General features: G+C 41.8%; 1 protein-coding gene across 3 annotated transcripts in view; it reads right to left on the bottom strand.

Moving 5' to 3' along the window:
• Positions 1 to 22,429, bottom strand: part of LOC120534490 (NACHT, LRR and PYD domains-containing protein 12-like) — a 146,654-nt gene that overhangs the window by 51,002 nt on the left and 73,223 nt on the right. For all 3 annotated transcript variants that reach the window (XR_005634765.1, XM_039762089.1, XM_039762088.1), the window contains 2 exons: positions 12,270 to 12,443; positions 5,079 to 5,252 (listed from right to left, as the gene is read on the bottom strand). Coding sequence is in view for 2 of the 3 variants with exons in the window: in XM_039762089.1 (XP_039618023.1) it covers positions 5,079 to 5,252; positions 12,270 to 12,443 (348 nt within the window). In the remaining variant the exon portion in view is untranslated. The remainder of the gene's footprint in view (positions 1 to 5,078; positions 5,253 to 12,269; positions 12,444 to 22,429) is intronic.

The raw sequence follows: 22,429 nt of genomic DNA on the forward strand, positions 1-22,429 counted from the left end.
AAACATGTTCTGGATTGTGTTGTAATGTGTGTTGTACGTGCCATGCTAGAGTCAAAGACAACACCTATGTTGCATGCCGATTCAATAAAACCAATGGGGGTTCCAAATGAGTTAAAAACTGACAGAATACAGTTACTGTCTCATTATTCCATTCAATAAATAATCCTCTTTAATAAAACCCCTGTGGGCATCCAGGGTGTCCGTGTGTGTGTCTTCTGGTGAACGGCACCGTGGACGTACACACACTGGAAGCTGGGCACACAGTGAATGGCCTAGCCGTGGCAGCGCATGATAAGCAAATGAAGGACATCATTGCTGGGGAGAGTGCTGATTGGGTAGTCGCGGCCGCGCACATAAAATCCATTGCTGGGGAGACAAGACATACAGTAATCAGCTGCACGCCAGCACGGATTCAAATACTTGCTGCGGTGCTGAACACATTTTGCTAGGGAGACGCCACAGGCCACATCAGCTGCTGCATGCCACACATTAAATTACTTGCTGGGGAGACATCACAGGCATGATTATCAGGTGCACGCCACACATTACATCAGTTGCTGGTGAGACTCTGCTGATTGCCCACTGTTGTGACAGAAAATTAAAGGCATATTACGGACATCAAAACCAGTATTACTGTCAGAGAAAATTTAATGTTTATGCACTACTGTTCTAGTGCCCATTATTGTAAATGGCTTAATGTCTCATATATATATATATATATACTAGCCAACCAGCGGCGCCGCTTAATTATGTATTGATGGGTGAACACTTCCTGAAAGACACAGTTGTCCAAATAGGGTTGGTTTTGAGGATACGACTGTAGGTGAATGAAAAGATGTAACTCTGGAGAGGGCAACATACAATACAGTGTTTTACACGCTGCATACAACGATTCACATTCGCGACAAATTGTTTTACATGCTGCATACAGCGATTCACATCCGCGACAAATATGATTCTTCTTAGATGGTCCTGTCGCGTCCACCCACTCTCTCGAAGCACACACACTGCCTGGTCATGTGCCCGCTCGCAAGAGCAACTAACAGAGACCCGCCCACCAACTGTAAGACCATGGGATACCCCTCGCAAACTGTTCTACACGCCGCATACAGTGATTCACATCTGCGACAAACAAACTGTTTTACACACTGCATACAGTGATTCACATCCGCGACATGATTTTTCTTAGATGGTCCTGTCGCGTCCACCCTTGCACTCGAAGCATACACACTGCCTGCTCATGTGGTGCCTCTGTGTGAACCGGTCAGGCACAGAGAAGGTCAGCTGCTGAGAGAGCGTCTCGACTGTTGCAGGGCCTGCATTGGTGAAGCAGGTGAGACGGTAATGAAACAGAGGCACAGGGCTTATTGGTTTTTAAAGACTGCTTTCTTCATTGTGTTTTAACCTCAGTTATCCCCATGGGATACGCCTCGCAAACTGTTTTACACGCTGCATATAGTGATTCACTTCCGCGAGAAACATGCCTCTATGAACAGTCAACGTGGCTCAGAGGTGCATGTGGACTCTACGACAGACGAACATAAATGACGCCGTTTTTCCTGTGTCGTCGCATCCGAGTTGGTGGGCGTGGTTCTGCGAGTTGTTGTCGTATTCAATGGTCTTAGAGTTGGTGGGCATGGCTCCTTCCTGCATGCGCCATGGGCGTCTTACTTGTCAGTGGCTTAGTGAATCCACGCCCCTTCCGGCGTGCTTTCCATGGGTGTCTTGCCTTAGTGAATTATATATATAGATATATTTTTGGAATTCAGAGACAAATTGTTCTCTTCCATCCACTTGTTTAAGTCACTGACACAATTAATTAAGAACAGCATTGGAGGAACATGATTTGTTCTAAAAAAAGGTATAACTGTGAGTCAAATGCATATGAATGAAAATTAAAGTTGTGCTTTCTAATGAGAGATTCAAAAGGAAGCATGTAAAGGTCCCAGTACTGAGCCTTGTGGGTCACCATATCTCACTTCTAAGTATAATAATGGGAGTTCTGTCTGATCATTTCTGCATTTACTGGAATTGATTTGATAAATAAGAACTAAACCAGGCAAGAACAGTGCCTGTAACCCCAATTTCAGTTTCCCACCTGTGCAGTAAAATGGAATGGTCAATGGTGTCAAATGCTGCCCTTAAATTTAACATTTATAATTACAGTTATTATCAGATTATTATCTGATTATTATCATTATCAGAAGGTCATTTATGACACACGTTATTGCTGTACTATGATCGGTGCAGAAACCAGACTGAAATTTCTTAAATAAATTGTGATGTGTGAGGTGAGACTGAAGCTAATTGCTGTTTACTTTTTCATGTATTTTAGAGAAAAGGAGTACATTTAAAATGGGTCTATAATTCTTAAGTGCATATGAGTCTAAAGAGCCCTTCACTATTATTTACACCCCTTGTAAAAATTAATATGAAGGGTTAGAAAAAAATAACTGCTGAAGAACCATCATCTTGCACTGAAAACATGAGAAACATCTGACATTTAATTGAAACAAATTCATTCAAACAAGGCCCTCATCAAGAAATAAATATTTTTAGCAAAAACACATGTGCACTTCCCCAGCTGTGATTCGTGGGAATACTATTGCCTCCCAAGAATCACATCTGGAGAACTGCAAGAAAAAGTAAAATCCCGGTGTTATCAGGTCTCCAGAACCACCATCAGAAGGCATCCGCATGCCGACAGATTATTTAGAAGGTATGCCAGAAAGAAGCCTCATCTGTCAGTTATCCACAAATGTCCTGGGCACTTCGTATGGCCGTGTAAATGAGCCATGAAGGCCTAGGAGTAGGAGCCATTCATAGGTTATTTTGGACTTTCATAAGTATCGCTTTCACTGTTTGGATTTACTGTTTTTATTGTTTTCTTTTTTTCTTGTCTTGTTTTCTCAGATCCTGTCTCTGGACTGTTTAATTTAGATTGTTATTTAGGTAACTCCTTTTGTGCCTCTTTACATGCTAAGATGCTTTTGCCTTGTATTTCATTGTAAAATATATCATATATATATAAAGATTCTTCATTGGCGCTTTTTTCCAAGCTGAAGGTTTACCTTTCTCCTTCCCCTTGTGGGACTTTTGACATATATTTTGAAATTTGTATGTTTTTTTTTTTGCCAGATCCCTGTTTTTGAAGCCTGCTCCAGATAATAATAATAATAATAATAATAATAATAATAATAATAATAATAATAATAATAATAATTCTTTACATTTATATAGCACTTTTCTTACTACTCAAAGCACACAGGGAGGACCCGATGAAGCCAGTAGGTGCCTGGTGCAAGTAGAGAGTGAGGTAATAAGTATTCATTAATAGGGAAGAAAACATTTATTTAAGTACAGTGTAGCCAGTCAACAGAACTTGAATGTAAAGAAGTTAAAAGAGGGCAGCCTCCCTGGATTGCCCTGTTGGGGCACATGGTCATTGCCAGGGAGCGCCTGGACAGTCCCGGAGTCATGGAAGAGGATCAGAATGCACCTGGAGCGCTTCCGGATGGACTATACAAGAGGCCACTTCACTCCATTCCGAGAGCCGGAGTCAGGAGGTGGTGGACAGAGCTTGATTGGAGGGGTGTAGGTGGTAAAGAAAAGAAAGAGAAGAAGGAAAAAAAACTGAGCCGTAGTGGTCATTGTTGGTGATTTATGTACTGTGTGCTGAAAAGAAGAAATTTAAAAGGGTGTATTTTGCACTTGTGTCTCTGTGCCTGTGTGCGTAGGGGGCTGATCGTTCACAATATGCAGAGAACAGATGGGGATGGGAGGGCCAAAGTGTAAAATATGAGATTCTGGGACATGTAGAGTCTCCTAATTAACTACATGTACTTCCTGATCAAAATGGAGTCTCTGAGATGAAATACTAAAAACATATTACAGCGTTATAAATCACATAAGTGAGTTTGCTAGATAATTTACAATACATCAGCCAGCAGACAAACTCTTAACAGGCAGTGGTCTGCAAGCACTTCATAGGCTGCATGATGGAAGATGTGAGGATTAGCCTGGAACACCAAAAGACCCTTATTTATCCCAGGATATCTGACACACCACAGAGAGCAGACAACCTTGTGGTATACCAGTGCTGACCAGGGGGTTAGATATGTATTGGTCCACCCACTCCTGTTTAATGTCCATCACAAATGTTGTGATTCACTGACTGACTGAGCTGGGCAAATAATGCTGTCTGTTTCTGCTCTAACAGCTCAATGCTCAAGATGTTAAAGACTGAGCTGAAATCTCCAAACAAGATCCTCGCATATGTCCAGGACAGTCAAGATGTCAGTAGACGAAGGTTAGGCACAAATCTGTGCATCATTGACATACCTGTTGACTCAACATGCATCAAGTCAAATGGTGCCATAGTCTTTAAGAACTGTGATTTCTGAGGTGATGGTAAAGATTTTGAAACAGGCCAGAACAGAGCTCAGGTCTAGAGACTGATGCCCACAAACACAGGGGACATTTGCACTGCACAAAGGAGACAAGTTTTGGTCAATATGCTATTGTTTTCCTATTTTTCTCATACTCCTGTCTTTGTTCATATGTCACTCTTCCTCTTTGACCCTCTACTCTTTTGTTTTTCCTCTTTCCTCTTCTCGCTGTTTGTCTCCTTATCTTATCAGTCTAACCCTGCTCCTTTCTGTCACCTCAGTCCAGCTCCAGTTACCCACTGCTCTATGTTCACGATCACTCTGGTCAGCTCTTCTGCTCCCACTGATGGTGTTTCTTCTCCATTATTCTGTTCAAGTGACTTTTTACAAACTTTATTAAGGGGATCAGAGGTAAAGGAGTGTAAAGTAGGGAAGTAAAAATGGAGGACAGGAAAAAGAATGAGTTTGAAATTAGGAATCTTCAGTGTTGGATTGTGGGACAAGAAATAAAGCAACAGACTGGACAGAGACAATGACTAGAAGGATGAGATTAACCAATAGAGACATCTCATGTCTCTCTGTCTGTTTTTTCACATGTGACACTGCAGCCACATCCATAAAGTCAGAAGGAATAAAATTCAACAAGCACTCTCACATCCTTCCTCACTCATTCACTTGTTGTCCACTCACTTCAGTTTCTCTAATTTGCAGTTTTCACTCCTGAGCCCCTCACACAGCTGATCCACTCCTGAATCCCCAATGTTGTTTTTGCTTAGGTCCAGCTCGGTCAGTTGTGAGTGTGGAGAAGAAAGAGCTGAGGAGAGAGCTGAGCAGCATGTGGAGAGGAGATCACATTGAAACAGGCTGTGGAGATAAAGAGAGACAAGTGAGGATATGAACAGGAACAGACAAGACAGACACAAAGCACAAAAGTAAACCAAACAAACTTCATGCTGCTTGTATCAAAGACTGAGTTCTCATTGACTGTGCTGACTGTGAAGTCCATCTATAGTGAATCTCCGACCACAGAAGAAAAATAGTATAGTGTGAATGAAATCAAAAGTTAAGATTAAAGGAGAAATGTAATAATTATACTCTAGGATTGTATGGCGAAGACAATGAAAAAAAAAAAAACAAAACCTGAGGGACAAACATCATGTGTTGTGAAGACAAGGTAGACATGGGGATCTAATGGCCATCTTTAATTCTCTTTATTTTATTAACGCTTGTTCAGTTTTTCTTTTCTTTCCCACACAGTTTCATCTGATGGCCTCATAACAACAGAAGAGAGGAAGGCATCGGCTCAGCAGATTTTATTTTTCTATTTCATTAAATGCATTTCACCATTTTCCATTTTTGTTTATCATATCTATATGTTGGTTAGACATGTCAGTAAGAAGCTAACTAGATCATCAACAGGATAACATGAGTGACTGTCACATGTGTGGAAAATGAGTTGTCAGAAAGGCTCATCAAGACAGTTGCTGTCACCCACTAAACAAGTTCATACACTCCATATTCATTATCATCATTTCTCCCACAATCCCTCACTTCATATTCATCATTCTTGCCTCATTAAAGTCCACATTCAGACCCCTGCCACCTCAGCCTCTGGTCTTATTAGTATATCACCTAAATATCCACGTCACCTGTTTGTCTTTCAGTTCTCTTTGTTCCTTCATGTCATTCCACAATAAGACCAATGCTGTCCTTAATGGTGCTGTATAGCCAGGAGTGTGTTCTTTCTGTCATGCCCCCCTGAGTGATGGAAGGTGGTCAATCAAACTGACATCATCTTCCACTCAGCTGTCAAGATGGACAGTTTACAGTATGCATGGCATGTTCCATTCTTCTAGTCTGGTTTGTAAGTGTCTAGTAGTTTGTGTTGTACTGCCAGCTCTTGATGCTTGCCATCTGATTGCATCTGTCATGTCACTAGTTTATAGCCTGATATGATGTGTTGGATTGTTTCTTGATATTTTAAGGCCAGCATAAACCCTTCTGTCTCACCAAACATTTCACCAGTGCTTAGCCAGATATTTGACATGAGGATGTCCACCATGTAGTTTCTTTCTTGGTCCATGCCTGTGTTTCAAGTTGGGTGGTTGTTATGTCCTCTGTGATGTTGTCTATGGTATGGAGGTTAGGTAGGGTGTGGAGTTTGTATCGGCATGAACTATTGCTTTGTGTAGTGTTCAACTACGCCAGGGGTGCCCAGCTTCGATCCTGGGGGGCCGCATTGGCGGCAGGTTTTCCTTCCTGCCATTTTCTTTAATAAGTGGCCAATTTCTGCTGTAAATTGGCTTCTTTTCCCATCATTTCAATAGTTTTATTTTTACCACTCTCACATTCCTCTGAATTGCATCTTTATTTCCTTGAATGGCACCCAAACAGAAATGCAATGTGAACTGAGTGAGCAGATGACCAGCTAAGGCACAGCCTCAAACGCCAAACAGTTTCACTTCAACCCACTTCTTAATTAGAAGCCAGTTCTCGTTGTTAACTAAACCCATTCTTTACAGCTATGGCGTGTTAGTGCGCTCATTCTGCCAACAGTAGGCATTTCCAAATGTGATGATTTTCTTTTTTCTAAGAAAAATTCAAAATGTTTTGGTGACTTGAGCAGACCAACATTACTGAGACCTTCATCTTTCTTTATTTTCAAATATTGTGTGATGGATGCAGGTTAACTGGCTATGTGTTGGCTTGTCTTGTATCTCATTTTCTTTGGCTGATAATTAAGGAAAAAAGAAATGATTAAGGGGTTTGAGTCTTAAATAGCAAGTCAATTAAAATGCAGCAAAAAGAAAATGGTTAAAATTGAAAACCAGGGCCAGCGCTAAACAGCCCTGCTGTATTCTGTCTGGTGTTGAAGAATTTCCTTAGGATATTAATTTGTGATGCGGAGCCAGTCCCAGATACAGACAGGCAGGAGACAGATTTTGCCACACTACACCCGTTTATTTACAATTGGGGAGCGTTTTACCCTGCACCAACCACCACACAGCACACAATTCAGTCCCTTCCTTGCCGTCAGCCTATCCGCCTCCACTCCTCCTCAGGCTTTGTCTTCTTCCTCCTGACTCTGGCCCATTTTTATAGGGCACCCAGAAGGACTCCAGGTTCCCAGCGAGCAATAAGGTCCTGGAAAGTTCCATGTGCCCCCTGCAGGTTGAGCTTCCTGCTGGAAACCACGGGGCTGCTCTTGGAGTGAAACTGTCCTGAAAATACTCTCTACCCTGGTCCTTCCACACTCAGGGTGTCCTGGCCGGGTAAGAGTTCCAGCCGCCCGCCACAGTGTGTAAATTAATTCCGTTTATGGGACCCCCTTCCTCCCGCAGCATGTTGAAGAATGAGTTGTTCTTTGGTGGCGTTGGGGTGCTGTTGTTTGCATTTGCCTTTGTATTCTTGTAGGTATGTTTGGGAGCAATGTAGGACTCCAAAGGAATACATTAATATTGGTATGGCAGATGTATTGATGGCTTTAATTGTGTGGTATACATGTATGCATATTTTTGTGTAAGAGTATCTTTAAATTTTTTTGTATTGTATAAGTTTGTCCTTGTTGTTATAAACCAAAAGTATTTGTACAGTTTACCATCAGCCATGACCTCATTTTAGTTGCCATTTTTGAGGGTATACCAACCTTCTCTAAGGACTTCCTCCTCTACTTTAATTATTTTACATTTGTGCAGTCCAAATTCCATGTGTATGTCTTGTGAATGTTTCAGTTATTTGTATCTGTTGTAATTGTTTGATTGTTTTTATATATATCTTTATGTCATCCATATAGAATAGAAAGTAATAAGGTGTTATGGCGGACTGCTGGAGCCTTACTTGGCCGGGACACCCAGAGTAAGGAAGGACTGTGGGAGAGGGTATTCTCAGGACAGTTTCTCCCCCGAGCCGACAGAGGGCAGCATCCTTGGTTTCCAGTGGTGCATAGAAGCTCAACCCTACTGGGGCTTGTGGCCACCACCAGGGGGCGCATGGACTTTTATGGGGCCCTATTTAGCACCACTTCCGCCACACCCAGAAGTGCTGCTGGAAGAAGGTTGTTGGGCACCAGGAGTCCTTCCTGATGCCTTTTACCACCTCTCGATGGCCAGAGTTGGGAGGAAGAGGACAAAGCCTGAGGTGAAGTAGAGGTGGATGGACTGGCGACAGAGAAGGGACTGGATTGTGTTGTGCGTTGGTGATTTGTGCACTGTAAAAAAACCGTGTGCTGGGTGCAAAACCTATCTCCTGCCTATCTGAGTGTCTGGATAGGGTGGCTAAAGTGCAGTAATTTGTGGAAAAGGAAACCAGCAGAGGTAGAACAGACAGCATTGTGGTGCACCAGTGCTGAGGGTCAGAGGGTCAGACATGTGTTTGCCAGCTGCTCATGCTGTTTATTGTCCATCATAAAGTCTGTGACCCACTGACCAACTGAGCAAGACACATGAAGCTTGACAGGTTCTCATGTAGTAGCCTTGTGATGATGGTATTAACGGCTGAATTGAAATCTCCGAACAAGATACCTATGTATGTCCAAGGCTGTCCCTATGGCAGCAGATGAACTTCAGGCCTAAATTCAACCATGTCATCCTTTCAGACCTACTGGTTCAAGAATAGTGATATATACAGCTTCATAAAACTAATATTAAAATTAGCGTCTTTGGCGATTTCACAATTGCAGATTCTAAAACCCACTGAAAGAGTTTCCTTGGGGTGGGCTATATGTAACTTTGCTACTAAAGTCCTCAGTCACAGTCCTATGTTTATCTGTGTTCTCTTCATGTTACACTTCAGTCAAATCAATTCTATTAATGGCTCTGTTTTACATTACTGCTGAAGAGTTCAGTGCGCCTATTAAAAATGTGACATGCTGCGTACTTCCGTATCGAGGCACACCAAATGCTCCACTTTACACATCACTCTGTTTTCTTGTCAGGAAAATTCACAACAATTAACGTGGATGCTGACCCCCAAACCCACTATCTATGACTCTGCCTTTCTTGTTTCTAGATTACTGCAGAACAGATTGAGGATATACAATTTCCCACTGTCAGAGACCTTGGAGTTTCATTTTGATCACTCGTGCACGTTTGGAATTTCAGTCACCAATATTGTCATCATAATTGGCAAAGATGGCATCAACCTATCCAAACAAACAAAACAGATGGCAAATCATCTACTCTAGTGATTTGTCTTTTTGCACTAGAGTATTTTATTTTAATACTAAAGGACAGGAAGACATGTGGAATAAATGTCCAAAATCTCTTCTGACAGATCTAAATGCCTTTATTCATGAGGTGATAACATATCCATTTACAATTGAAATATCATTTGGTTTCATGATTATTTTTGTTGAAGTTCACTCATCACTACTAAACAGGCAAACTGTAGCGGGTCAAAGACATCTCATGTTGCAAACCTATGGTCAAATCAGGTATTAAACTGATCCAGCTGGGCTGTCAGAGTGGGGTTGACTGAGTCACTGGGTGTTTTCCACTTATTGTTGTTGATTTGTTGATTACTTGTCCACATCAAAGAGCAGCCATTTGCATAGAATTGCTCCTCAAGCTCATTTCAGAACTTTACCTTGTCCTTTCTCATATTCTTTCTCCAGGCTATCCTTGGCCCTCTTTTATTACTTCCAGTTCTTTATCTTGACCCAGTCATCTGAGGTCTGGCTTTAACTACTGATCTGGCAAGCTGTAGAGGATAAAAGACACCTTGTGTTGCAATCCTGAGGTAAGTCAGGAGGAGGCCTTGAATGGTCTTCATTGCTTGTTAACATCAAATCAACTGGTCTGTGGTCATTAAGACTTCAGATTTGTGGGATGATATTGGAGATCTCGAAGAAGATAGAAGCAGAGCAAGTTCAGAAGTGAATTTCCAATGTCCAAAACATAGGAAACAGTATGGAACACTTGAACATGAGTAGATGAAGGTGGTTGTAAAATAGCATAGGTCAAACCCGCACCTCCATCAGTGTCTCACTGTCTTTCTAATCGGCCATTAAACTGGTCCAGCTGCTCTGTCGGACTGGGCTTAGCTGAGCCAATGTACATTTTCTTTTAGCTTTTGGTGTCTTGTTGGTCACTTGTTCATATCAAAGGGAAGCCATTGGCATAGAATCGTCTCTCAGGTTTTTTCTCAAAACTTTCTCTTGCCCTTTCTCTCATCCTCATTGTCCATGCTATTCTTGGCCTTATTCTCTTCCTTTCATTTCTTTGTCTTGGTCCAGTTAGCTAAGTTCTGCTTGAATCCAATTTTACCTTTGCTGGTCTTCAAATTAGTTTTTGTGCTAATGCCCATTTGACTTCACACACTGATACATGAAGTGACCATGTCCATGTGCTTTCAGGTGATACTGTGTCCATTTCAGAAACTTTCAAATCTAAAACCCATCCTTTAGCTCTTCTGTGGCTCCTCTGGTCCACCTGCTCTTGACCATCTTTGATAATTTCAGTTGTTGTTTCCATGCAGGAACAAAGAGAGTGACCAGATTAATCAGGGGAGCACAGAGGTAGTGTGAATGGTGTCCTTAATGGCCTTGTAGTGATGGTTAGAATATTCACATCTCTGGGCAGCCATTTGATTGCCTGCTGGCATTTGATGAGGTCCTGACAGAGATGTGTGGAATGGAAACGAGTAAAGCAAGGATTTATAAGGCTGGGTGGCGGTTTGAAGCTGTAATCCCATCAGTGAGCTACTGAGGAACATTTCTGCATAAAGAATATTATAAAGGCACTATATATTGGATTGATTAGAAAGTCACTTCAGCCTAAATATATTTTCTTGTAATCAGATTTTTCTTTTAAATGTCCCGCAAGAGACACAAGTGTGGGTGACAAACGCAAGAGGGCACGACTTCACACACTAGAGTATTTCAGTGAAACACCCACCGTGGTCACTGTTCCTAAATTCCTCTTAGTGTCTGTGGACATCTAATTCACATGATGTGTGTCAGCCTGCCAGTCATTTAGTCCACTGGCAGATTTATGTCAATGTTTTCTGTCGACTGGCGGGTCTTGTTTTATGATTTGACACAGAACTTGGAGTGTTCCATCCACTTGCTTGTAATGATGAACACCCACTGAGTCTTCTGTCCAGCTCTGGTTAGTTTCAGTGTCTGCTAACTTACTGTTCACACTGCCTTCAATCCATATCCTATCTTCCCCATGACCTTGTCACTCAGTCTGACTGGCTTGTCATTACTTCTGCTGCTGTCCACCTTTTGTCCTGTTCCTCTGTCTGTCCACCTCTCATTCATCCCTGTCCTCCTGTTTCCTGTCTCTTATTTATTTATGTATGTATGTATGTATGTATGTATGTATGTATGTATGTATGTATGTATGTATGTATGTATGTAAGTCTAATTCTGGTTATTTCTGTTTATCATCTTAGTCCAGCTCCAGGTATACATTTCTGTTTGTCCATGCTCAGCCATCTCTTATGTTACCATTCACTGTGTTTCTCCTTCTTATATTGTTTTGGTGAATTTTAATCAACTTTAGGGATGACAATTGAGGCAGAGGACAGTGAACGAGGAAAGTGACATGACTTAAATAAAGAACGGACAGCATGGGGTTGTGGGACAAGAAATTAAACATCAAACTGCACAGAGAGGACAATCAGAGTGAACAATGGTTGTTAAAGGCTAAGGGTCACAATGCTGTCTTCATGAATTCAAATTGTAAAGGGAAATCTGCACCTGCTTCCAACTCATGTGTGTCTGTCCATCTATATGTGACACTGAAGATGGTCAGATTAGGCACATCGTTTGTATTGTGAGAGTGGAGTTATCAAATTTATCAAGTCAGAAAAAATAAAATTTATCAAACACACTCACTTTGACACTCACACACTCACTTACACTTGTTGTTCACTCACCTTAGTGTTTTTAACTTGCAGTTTTCACTCCTCAGCCCCTCACACAGCTGATTCACTCCTGAATACTCCAAGTTGTTGTTGTTCAGCTCCAGTTTAGTCAGTGGTGAGTGTGGAGAAGAAAGAACTAAAGAGAGAGCTGAGCAACATCTGGAGGTGAGACCACATTGAATGATGCTATGGAGAATAGAAAGTGATGAGGACATGAACAGGGGCAGACAGACAAACTGACAGGTTAAAGAGCATAAAAGTAACACAAACTCCTCACTGACTGTGCTGACTGTAATGTGGTCTGTTGGTTAGACATGTCAGTAAGAATATTTGATTGGACTGTCAACAGGACAACATGAGGAGCAACTGTCACCTGTGTGAAGACAATGAGTGACCAGAAAGGCCCACTTAATGAATCCAGGACAGCCAATGTCACACACTAAACTTGTCATCTTAATTCACTTACATAATTTCTCCCATAGTCCCTTACTTTGTACTTATCATTGTCACCTCATTAAAATCCCCATTCAGACACTTGTCTTCTCAGTCTCAGGTTAGACTCGTTACCTCGTTCACAATTTGTACAGATCTCTTCATATTTCTGGCGTCCCAACTGGATGGTGAACCAGAGATCTTTCGAAGTAACTTCAACACTAATACATGAAGTGAACGTGTGCACATGAGTGTTGCTGTGTTAGTTTTAATAGTTTTCAAGTCCATCTAGTCAAAGCCTGACTGAAATTTGAAAGATTGAAATCAGTAAAAAAAAAAGATATATCACCCGCAGGGGGCGTACCTCTAGTCATATCCTCTAGTTGCTGAGGAGCATGTGTACATGAAAAATATGCAAAAAAGATGCTGTATACGATTGAGTCTAAAGTCACTTGATAGCCTACATTTTTCTCATAAGAGTGACAAAGTATGACTTACAAACACAAGAGAGCACTACTTCACACACTGAAGTATCTAAGTGACATATCCATTGAGGTCCGCTTACCAGACTTGCTCTCAATATCCGTGGAGATCTAATTCATATAATGTGCATCTGTTTTTTGTCATGTAGTCCAGAGACTGATTTAAGTCAACGTTTTCTGTCAATTGGTGGGTTACACCTTGTTTTACCATCCATTTTAAAAAGAAATTGACATGTTTAGTCTACTTGGCTTTAATGATGGACACCTATAGTGCCCTCTGTCCAGATATGGTCATTTGTTGTGTCTCATACCTGATGTCCACATGGCCTTTAGTCCTAATCCTGTTGGCTCTCCACCAGTGACCTTCTTTTACTCCTACTGTCTATAACTACCTGATCATTTCTACTGCTATTGTCCATCTCTGTTGGTCCACCTTTCACTCCTCATCCTTGTCCTCTTCCTACATGTCTCTTTTTTTCTTTTTATTTCTGAAACTGCCTACCTCCACATTATCTTTAATATATCCTGCTGTACTTGTTCCTCTCTGTCAGTTAGATCCAGCTCCAGTTGTCCCCTGATCTTTAGCCATGGTCACTCTGGTCAGATATTCTAACCATTGATCTCTTTCTTATTCTGTTTTATTGTTAATCTAGTGCCCTACTTGTTGGATGTAATAGTGAACTTAATAGTTAGACACAGTGACACTTTTTTTTTTCAAAAGCTGGAACAAAGTAAAATGTGGTTGGTGCTCTTTACTACTAATCAAGGTATAGAATGCCATTAGCTACACAATGAGATTTTTTTTTCTTTTCCAAAGAGGAGCTGGAGAAAAAATGAAAAACATGATTATGGTGTGGAGGGAGAGAGATGGTATAGAGTGTTAAACGAGAGAATAAGAAGACAAGAAAAAAAAAGTAAAAAAACCTGTATCACAGTCGAGAGAGAGAAAGCATAAAAAAAAGAGAAAAAAAGTGTTTCCTGCTCCTGTTAATGTTAACTGTGACGGAGCATAGAGAGGATTTGGCTCACTAGAACGTGGATGAAAAGGGACCGTGGCTTTGGGAAAAAGTGACAGACAGCTGAAATGTTGGACAGCTGCCATTATGGTATTTGGCAGGTAAAAGAAATGAGGAAAAGGGGACGCTGAATGATTAAGCAATCAAGACGATGTTACCAGCGTTTCCAAGGTGGAGCTGCGAGATTCCTGTGTTCTATCTACGTGTTGAAATGGAGCGTGATGGATGTTCCAGAAGGAAGACATGAATAACTGTGGATTTGTGCACAGAATATGAGCTCCAACTAAGCTCACCAATTACTTATTATTATTATTATTATTATTGTTATGGATTTCTATGTGTTTGTCCCAGTAGACACTGACTGTGATTTAACTCGGACCAAGTAATTAAGTTGAGTTAAACTGGGATGATATCTCCTGATTGGGTTGTTTAATAAATGTGTTTTTTTTTTACATGTCCATGATTGTAAATAAATAATTGTACATGTACATATTTTAAATAAGCAAATCGGTATATTATGTAATTACCTTAAGGGTGAGTGTTCACAAAGCATTATTTTGCAGTATTATAATGGCAAGTATAAATATGATTGATTCATCGGACCCATTGGTTATTTAATTTAATTGAAGTGTGTCAAATATGCATCCCACCAGTGAAATATCTTAATAATGAGACAGTTTAGCGGAGGGAGGGCTACAGTATATTATATATATAAAGCATTTAAAGACCGCGGTATATCATCCTCAAACTGACAGTTTGGTAGAAAGGTTCAATCAAACTCTCAAACAAATCTTCATAAGGTGGTCAACAAGGATGGAAGGAACTGGGATCAGCTCCTCCCCCTCATCCTTTTACCTATTGAGAAGTCCCACAAGCCTCCACAGGGTTCTCCCCTTTTGAATTACTGTATGGGCGACAACCCCAAGGCATATTAGATATCTTAAAAGAAAGATAGGAAGAAGAGGCTCTTCCCTCTACAAATATATTGGAATATATCGCGCAATTACGCGATAGATTTGGTAAAATTCGTCCCCTCCTTAAAAGTTACATGGAAGAGGCTCAAGCAGCACAGGCCCGATATTACGACCGTGGCACGTCTCTACAGGAGTTCCACCCGGGAGATCAGGTTATGGTTCTAGTACCTACCTCCCATTCTAAGTTGCTTGCTCATTGGCAAGGTCCCTACGAAGTTAAGGAGAGCAAAGGACTCGTCGACTATTTGATGAGTCAACCCAATCGTCGGCCGAGGGAGCGGGTTTAGCATGTAAATCTGCTGAAACTGTGGAAGGACAGGGATCCCGATCCCTCCTCCCATCAGCCCCGCTCACTCTTTGCTCAAACGGCTAGTCTTAACTTTGGTGTGGATTTAAGTCCCAGACAGCGATGGGAGCTGGAAACAGTTATCCTGTCCATCCCGGAGGTAGTGAGTGAAAACCCCGGAAGGACCTCTCTGATTGAGCACGATATTGTGACAGAGCCCAGGGTTATAGTCCGAGAACGTCCGTATCGTCTTCCTGAGGCAAAAAGTGCTGAAGTGGAGCTTGAGATCAAGCACATGCTGGAACTAGGTGTAATCGAGGAAAGTCATAGTCTCTGGTCCAGTCTCATTGTATTGGTCGCTAAGCCTGATGGGAGTTGGAGGTTTTGCAGTGACTTCTTTCGACTTAATCAAGTCTCCCAGTTTGATGCTTATCCAATGCCACAAGTGGACAACCTCCTCAAGAGGCTTGGACAGGCTCAATATTTGACCACACTGGACATGACAAAGGGGTACTGGCAAGTTCCTTTAATGGAATCCGCGAAGGCTGCACCCCTAGCAGACACTGGCAGTATCGTGTCCTTCCATTTGGGTTGCATGGGGCTCCAGCAACCTCCCAACATCAAGTGGACAAAGTGCTCAGGCCTCATAACTCATACAGTGCTGCCTACCTGGATGACGTGGTCATCTATTCCAGCACATGAATGGAACACCTACAGCAGGTAAAAGTGGTATTGCAGACACTTGGTGAGGCTGGGCTTCAGATTAATCCCAAGAAATGTTTCTTTGTATTGAGCGAAGCGAAGTATTTAGGCTATCTGGTGGGTCGGGGTACAGTGAAGCCACAGTGCTCCAAAGTAGATGCCATTCTGAAATGGCCCCGTCCACGAACCAAGTGGCAGGTCCAAGCTTTTCTTGGGTTAGTGGGGTACTACCGCCAAGGTGTGCCCCAGATCTCGGACAGAGTGGCGCCCTTGACTGATTTGACAAAGAAGAGGGCCCCAAACATTGTAGTATGGACTGAAAAGGCAGGCGCTGCATTTAGTGACTTGAAGCAGGCCCTTACGTCCGCACCTATTTTGAAAGCACCTAACTTTTCTTTACCTTTCATCCTCCAGACCATTGTCGGGCAACCAGTGCGCAGTGGCGCATTGTTGCGGCGTGGAATTTTCTTGGGGCGTTGAGAAAACTTTTGTAAAATATTTAAAATTGCTAGTGTTTTTGAACGTTTGGTTGATTAAAAAAATATTTTATGTTGGAAAAACAGATAACGGAACACTTACGGAAATTAAGTCTAAGAAATGCGACTTCAAATGATCGACAAGGAAATGCGTGCCTGTCTTTCGAAAATTGATCAATCAATCTCATATGTGCTGAAAAACAATCTCAGTGTTCACATTAATTAAATTTAAGATTTATCCTTTGATTCCTTTATTAATAGAATGTCTTTCAAACTTGTAAAATTAACCGTTTTTATTGGCGATTGTCCATAGATTGTGTTGTCACGACTTTATTTATGGGCAGTCCCTCAGGTGCGCTGCGAAAGAAAAGTTTTGGACTTAGCGCACCCAACTTGAAAAAGGTTGCCTTTCGCTGCTCCAGACGGACGCTTCGGACACAGGCCTGGGGGCCGTGCTGAGCCAAAGTGTCAATGGTGTGGAACACCCTATCATGTTCCTGAGCCAGAAACTGTTGGACCGGGAGATCATGTTTTCGGCTGTGTAGAGAGAGGCTTTGGCGATTAAATGGGCAATTACTCAGCTGAGGTACTACCTGTTGGGCCGGGAATTCACCCTTGTCATGGAACATGGACCTTTACAGTGGATGGCCCTGCACAAGGAGTCGAATCCGCGGGTCACCAGGTGGTTTCTTGACTTCCAGCCAAGCAAGTTTTCGCTCATTCATTCTCGGGGCACTCTTTACACCAACGCTGCTGCTCTTTCTCGGGTTCACGACCTCTCGGTCAGGGTCGACTGACCCGATGGGTCTGGGCTAAGGGGGGGGCCTTGTCACATATGTGCACATGGGAGGCAGCTAAAGGGCTTGAGAAAGGGCAGTTCCGAATCATACTGTGCACTGACTCTTTTTCTCCCTTGCCTGCAGACCATTCACGGGAAATTCCATCTGGCCCTCTTGACGTCACATCTGGGACTGAACCTATGGAAGAAGACCTTGCCGGCTCTGGCCCCTTTGATCTCACTTCCTGTCTTCCCCTTTAAAAACCTCCACCTTTTTCCCTATTCCCTCAGTTCTGTTTTGGACTCAGTTTTGTGCACTTCAGTGCTGTATACAATTTACATCTTTGCAGCAAGGAAACCAAATAAGTCAAGTTTGTGACAATATATATATACAGTCTAAGCATGGAAGTGTGTGTGTCTGTTTGGCCCAGAAGTGAGAGGTGGAACTGGGGTAAGGGGTTCACCTCCTAGGATACACGTCTAATACACAAGCAAGGCGAGCAAGTTGGCAAAATGAAAACTCCTAAGACAGAGAGGCACAGAGTTGTTCCTTTCAATTACCTGACATCTCTACATTTCAAATTTTTTTCTGACAATTTTAATAGTTTCTGGGACCCCAGGCTTTTTACACCACAGGCTTACACAGCTAGTATATATATATATATATATATATATATATATATATATATATATATATATATATATATATATATATATATATATTTATCAAAATACCCACGCTTTGCAGAGGCTAAGTACTGCCTTAAAATTTTTATCAAGAAGAAAATTAAACCCTTTTAAACTGAGGGAAAATATGCCAATAATTATTTGTTAAGGATCTCTTTGTATACCACATTGTGAGTTCGGCCCTCCGGTTGTAATATGACCAAGCTGTGCGCTGATCTTACTTTTGAGCATGTAACTTACAGTTGGCCATGTGAACAGTAATCTTGTTTCAAATCTCACAGCTTGGATTGCTGCTGTCATAATCGGTTTGAGTTTCATGGTGTGTTTCAATTACGACAGTATTTGTAGGACTTGTGTTGAAGAGACATTCGCCATCTGTCAAGCGTTGTAAGCACACAACCGGTTTCATCGATAAAATCACATCCAGCATTTGAGAGTTTAAACATTTACAAACATCAAAATATCCACTACTGAAATCGTCACCTGTGAATCTAAGATGTTTAAGAGGCATTGGCGGTTGTCCAAAGGTGTAAAATATTTGGCCATTTCGGTACACTTCAAAGCAACAACTGAACAATTCTGCGGCAGCCATCAACTCACATGCAGATGCATAGGTGAAGGGCTTAAGCATTTCACTCTTCTAGTGCTCCTGTGTAGTATAATTATTTCCTGTACCGTCATCAGTCCACACCTTGAACCTGTCCCAGTCATTCAATACATAAGACACAATGTTCCTCTGGATATCAAGAGTGAGCCTGATATGGCCGTGCAATATGTAACAAAGAGAATGGAAAAGGTAGGTGCCATCTCCGGGCATGGAAACCACTCGGTAAGTGACAGTTCTTTGATCGATGGTGATCACCTCGATAGACATGGTAATGCGGGAACGGTTGGAATGATAAAGGAAATGAGTACCTGAACAATGTAAAGTAAGTCTAAAATACCTACACAATAACTATAATCATAATAAACGAACAATAAAACAGCGGAGAAGCCGTGGATTAAATAAAAAGGCTGTAGTTATCAGCAGGGAGACGTGAATCCCGTGGCGAAGCAAGGAAAGGGAATGTAGAGAGTGGAGCAACAGACGGCCTTATATAGGCAAGCAGCCAACAACGTGGGAGGCGTTGGGATGGGGGACCCAATGTCGCCTCACACGGTGACTGAGCTGCAGGCTATGGACGTATATATGTACGTAAGTAGGATTCAGTTAGCGTTGGGAACCTGCGTACCAAATTTCTTGAAGATGGGCCAATAAGTAACAAAGACCGTTGAAAACTTCAATATGGCGGCCGACAGTGGCATCATACCACCGAAATAAGTACCAAATTTCAGCCTTCTACCTACATGGGAAGTTGGAGAATTACTGACGTTGGAAAGTTCAATATGGCGGCTGACAGTGGCGTCATACCACCGAAATAAGTATGTACATTGGTTTCGGTTAGCGCTGGGAAGCCGCCTACCAAATTTCGTGAAGATGGGGCCATGAATAAGAAAGTTCAACATGGTGGACGTTGTTGACCGTTATCGACCATTATGACCGTTACGTGTAGAATTTCGAAATTAAACCTGCTTAACTTTTGTAAGTAAGCTGTAAGGAATAAGCCTGCCAAATTTCAGCCTTCTACCTACATGGGAAGTTGGAGAATTAGTGATGAGTCAGTGAGTGGGTCAGTGAGTGAGTGAGTCAGTGAGGGCTTTGCCTTTTATTAGTATATATATATATATATATATATATATATATATATATATATATATATACATACAGTGGAACCTCGGTATACGTCCTTAATTCGTTCCAGACCCTTTGACTTATACCAAACAGAACGTATACCAAACAAACTTTTCCCATAAGAAATAATGGGAAAATGATTAATCCGTTCCCATGAAAAAAAAAATCCTATTGCTATTGGCATATTATACATTGATGGGGTTGTATAAAATAATTTAAACACTGCTTAATACTAAAATACATAAATACAAAAGCAATTAGATGAAATAAATGAAAATTTTACCTCACTTTACTTTTAATAACATCTTTGTTTTTCACAATCGTAGATACCGTCGTTCTCGGCAAACGGTATGCAACAGCCATGTCCTGGATACGCATGCCACCTTCATACTTTTTAACAATCAATTCAAATTTACATGAAAAAAACACAAAATCACGTTGTGATGATGCAGGTTTGCTGTATGCTCCCATCTGTTGCCGGGGAGCCCTTGAACCCTACACCGTCAGTAATGTGCCTCACTGCTAACCTCATCGATAAAGGAAGGGGATGGTGAAAAAGTGCAAAGTGCTTTTATTAAAACAGTTAACAAAACAAGGTGTTCAAATTAAAGTGTAGTCTCCAAAGTTCCAATAAATAATCCATTAAATCAGAAGTGAAACGTGGAGGTTAAAAACAATAGAAAAAAGTCTTCTTAAAAACAACGAAGTTAAAATACAGCAGGAAGCATTCTTTAAAAAAAAAAAAAAAAAACAAGAAGCCCGGTGCCTTTTTACCTGGCGGCCCCCCTGCTTCTTTCTTTTTACTCCCCTTCAAGTCAACTCGCGCTTCTGTTTATCAAGATAAGCAGCCCTCTCTCTCTCACTCACTCACCCTCTCGTCCATTCTTTCTTTTTACTGCCCTTCTAGCTGACTCGCGCTTCTGTTTATCAAGATAAGCAGCCCCAGGAACAATCATGAATGCGGACGGTCCCTCAGAAGTGCACTTTGGTGAGAAACGCCCACATTGCGAATCGCCCTGACAACCTTCAGCCACATAAACACCACGCCCCTCACCAAGCTGCGAGTGCGGTGATTATTTATTTTAAAGCTGGACTTTGACAGGAGCTGTGGACCCGCTATATCACACACGTGAAAGTTCAAAGAGAGTTATAGCGCGGGTTGTTCACTGAATGCTAGCAACTGGCGCACTAACGCTCGTGGGCAGTCGTGGCTTTGTCTCGAGAGAGGTAAACAAGGTTAGCACGCGAGTCGTATTCCAAACAAAGGTCGTATACCAAGCAAAATTTTCCGTGTCCAAACAGGACGTATACCAAGTTGGACTTATTCCAAAGCAGACGTATACCAAGGTACCACTGTATATATATATATATATATATATATATATATATATATATATATAATAATAATAAAAGGCAAAGCCCTCACTCACTCACTCACTCACTCACTGACTCATCACTAATTCTCCAACTTCCCGTGTAGGTAGAAGGCTGAAATTTGGCAGGCTCATTCCTTATAGCTTACTTACAAAAGTTAAGCAGGTTTTATTTCAAAATTCTACATGTAACGGTCATAACGGTCGATAACGGTCGACAACGTCCGACATGTTGAACTTTCTTATTTATGGCCCCATCTTCTCGAAATTTGCTAGGCGGCTTCCCTGCACTAACCGAAACCAATGTACGTTCCTTATTTCGGCGGTATGATGCCACTGTCGGCCGCCATATTGAACTTTTCAACAGTCTTTGTTACTTATGGGCCCATCTTCAAGAAATTTGGTACACGGGTTCCCAACGCTAACTGAATCCTACTTACGTACATATATATGTCCACAGCCTGCACCTCGGTCACCGTGTGAGGTGGCGTTGGGTCCCCCATCCCAACACCTCCCACGTTGTTGGCTGGCTGCCTGCCTATATAAGACCATCTGTTGCTCCAGTCTCTACATTCCCTTCCTTGCTTCGCCACGGGATTCACGTCTCCCTACTGATAACTACAGCCTTTTTGTTTAATCCACGGCTTCTCCGCTGTTTTATTGTTTGTTTATTACAATTATAGTTATTGTATAGGTGTTTTACACTTACTTTACATTGCTAAGGTACCCATTTCCTTTATCATTCCAACCCCCATTACCATGTCTATCGAGATGATCACTATCGATCAAAGAACTGTCACTTGCCGAGTGGTTTCCATGCCCGGAGATAGCACCTACCTTTTCCATTCTCTTTGTTACATATTGCACAGCCATATCAGGCTCACTCTTGATATCCGGAGGAACATTCTGTCTTATGTATTGAATGACTGGGACAGGTTCAAGGTGTGGACTGATGATGGTACAGGAGATAATTATACTACACAGGAGCACTATAAGAGTGTAATGCTTAAGCCCTTCACCTATGGTTCTGCATGTGAGTTGATGGCTGCCGCTGAATTGTTCGGTTGTTGCTTTCAAGCGTACCGAAATGGCCAAATATTTTAAACCTTTGGACAACCGCCAATGCCTCTTAAACGTCTTAGATTCACAGCTGACGATTTCAGTAGTGGACACTTTGAAGTTTATGAATGTTTAAACTCTCAAAAGCTGGATGTGATTTTATCGATGAAACCGG

Source organism: Polypterus senegalus, chromosome 8, assembly GCF_016835505.1.
Source record: "Polypterus senegalus isolate Bchr_013 chromosome 8, ASM1683550v1, whole genome shotgun sequence".
NCBI classification, from domain to species: domain Eukaryota; kingdom Metazoa; phylum Chordata; class Cladistia; order Polypteriformes; family Polypteridae; genus Polypterus; species Polypterus senegalus.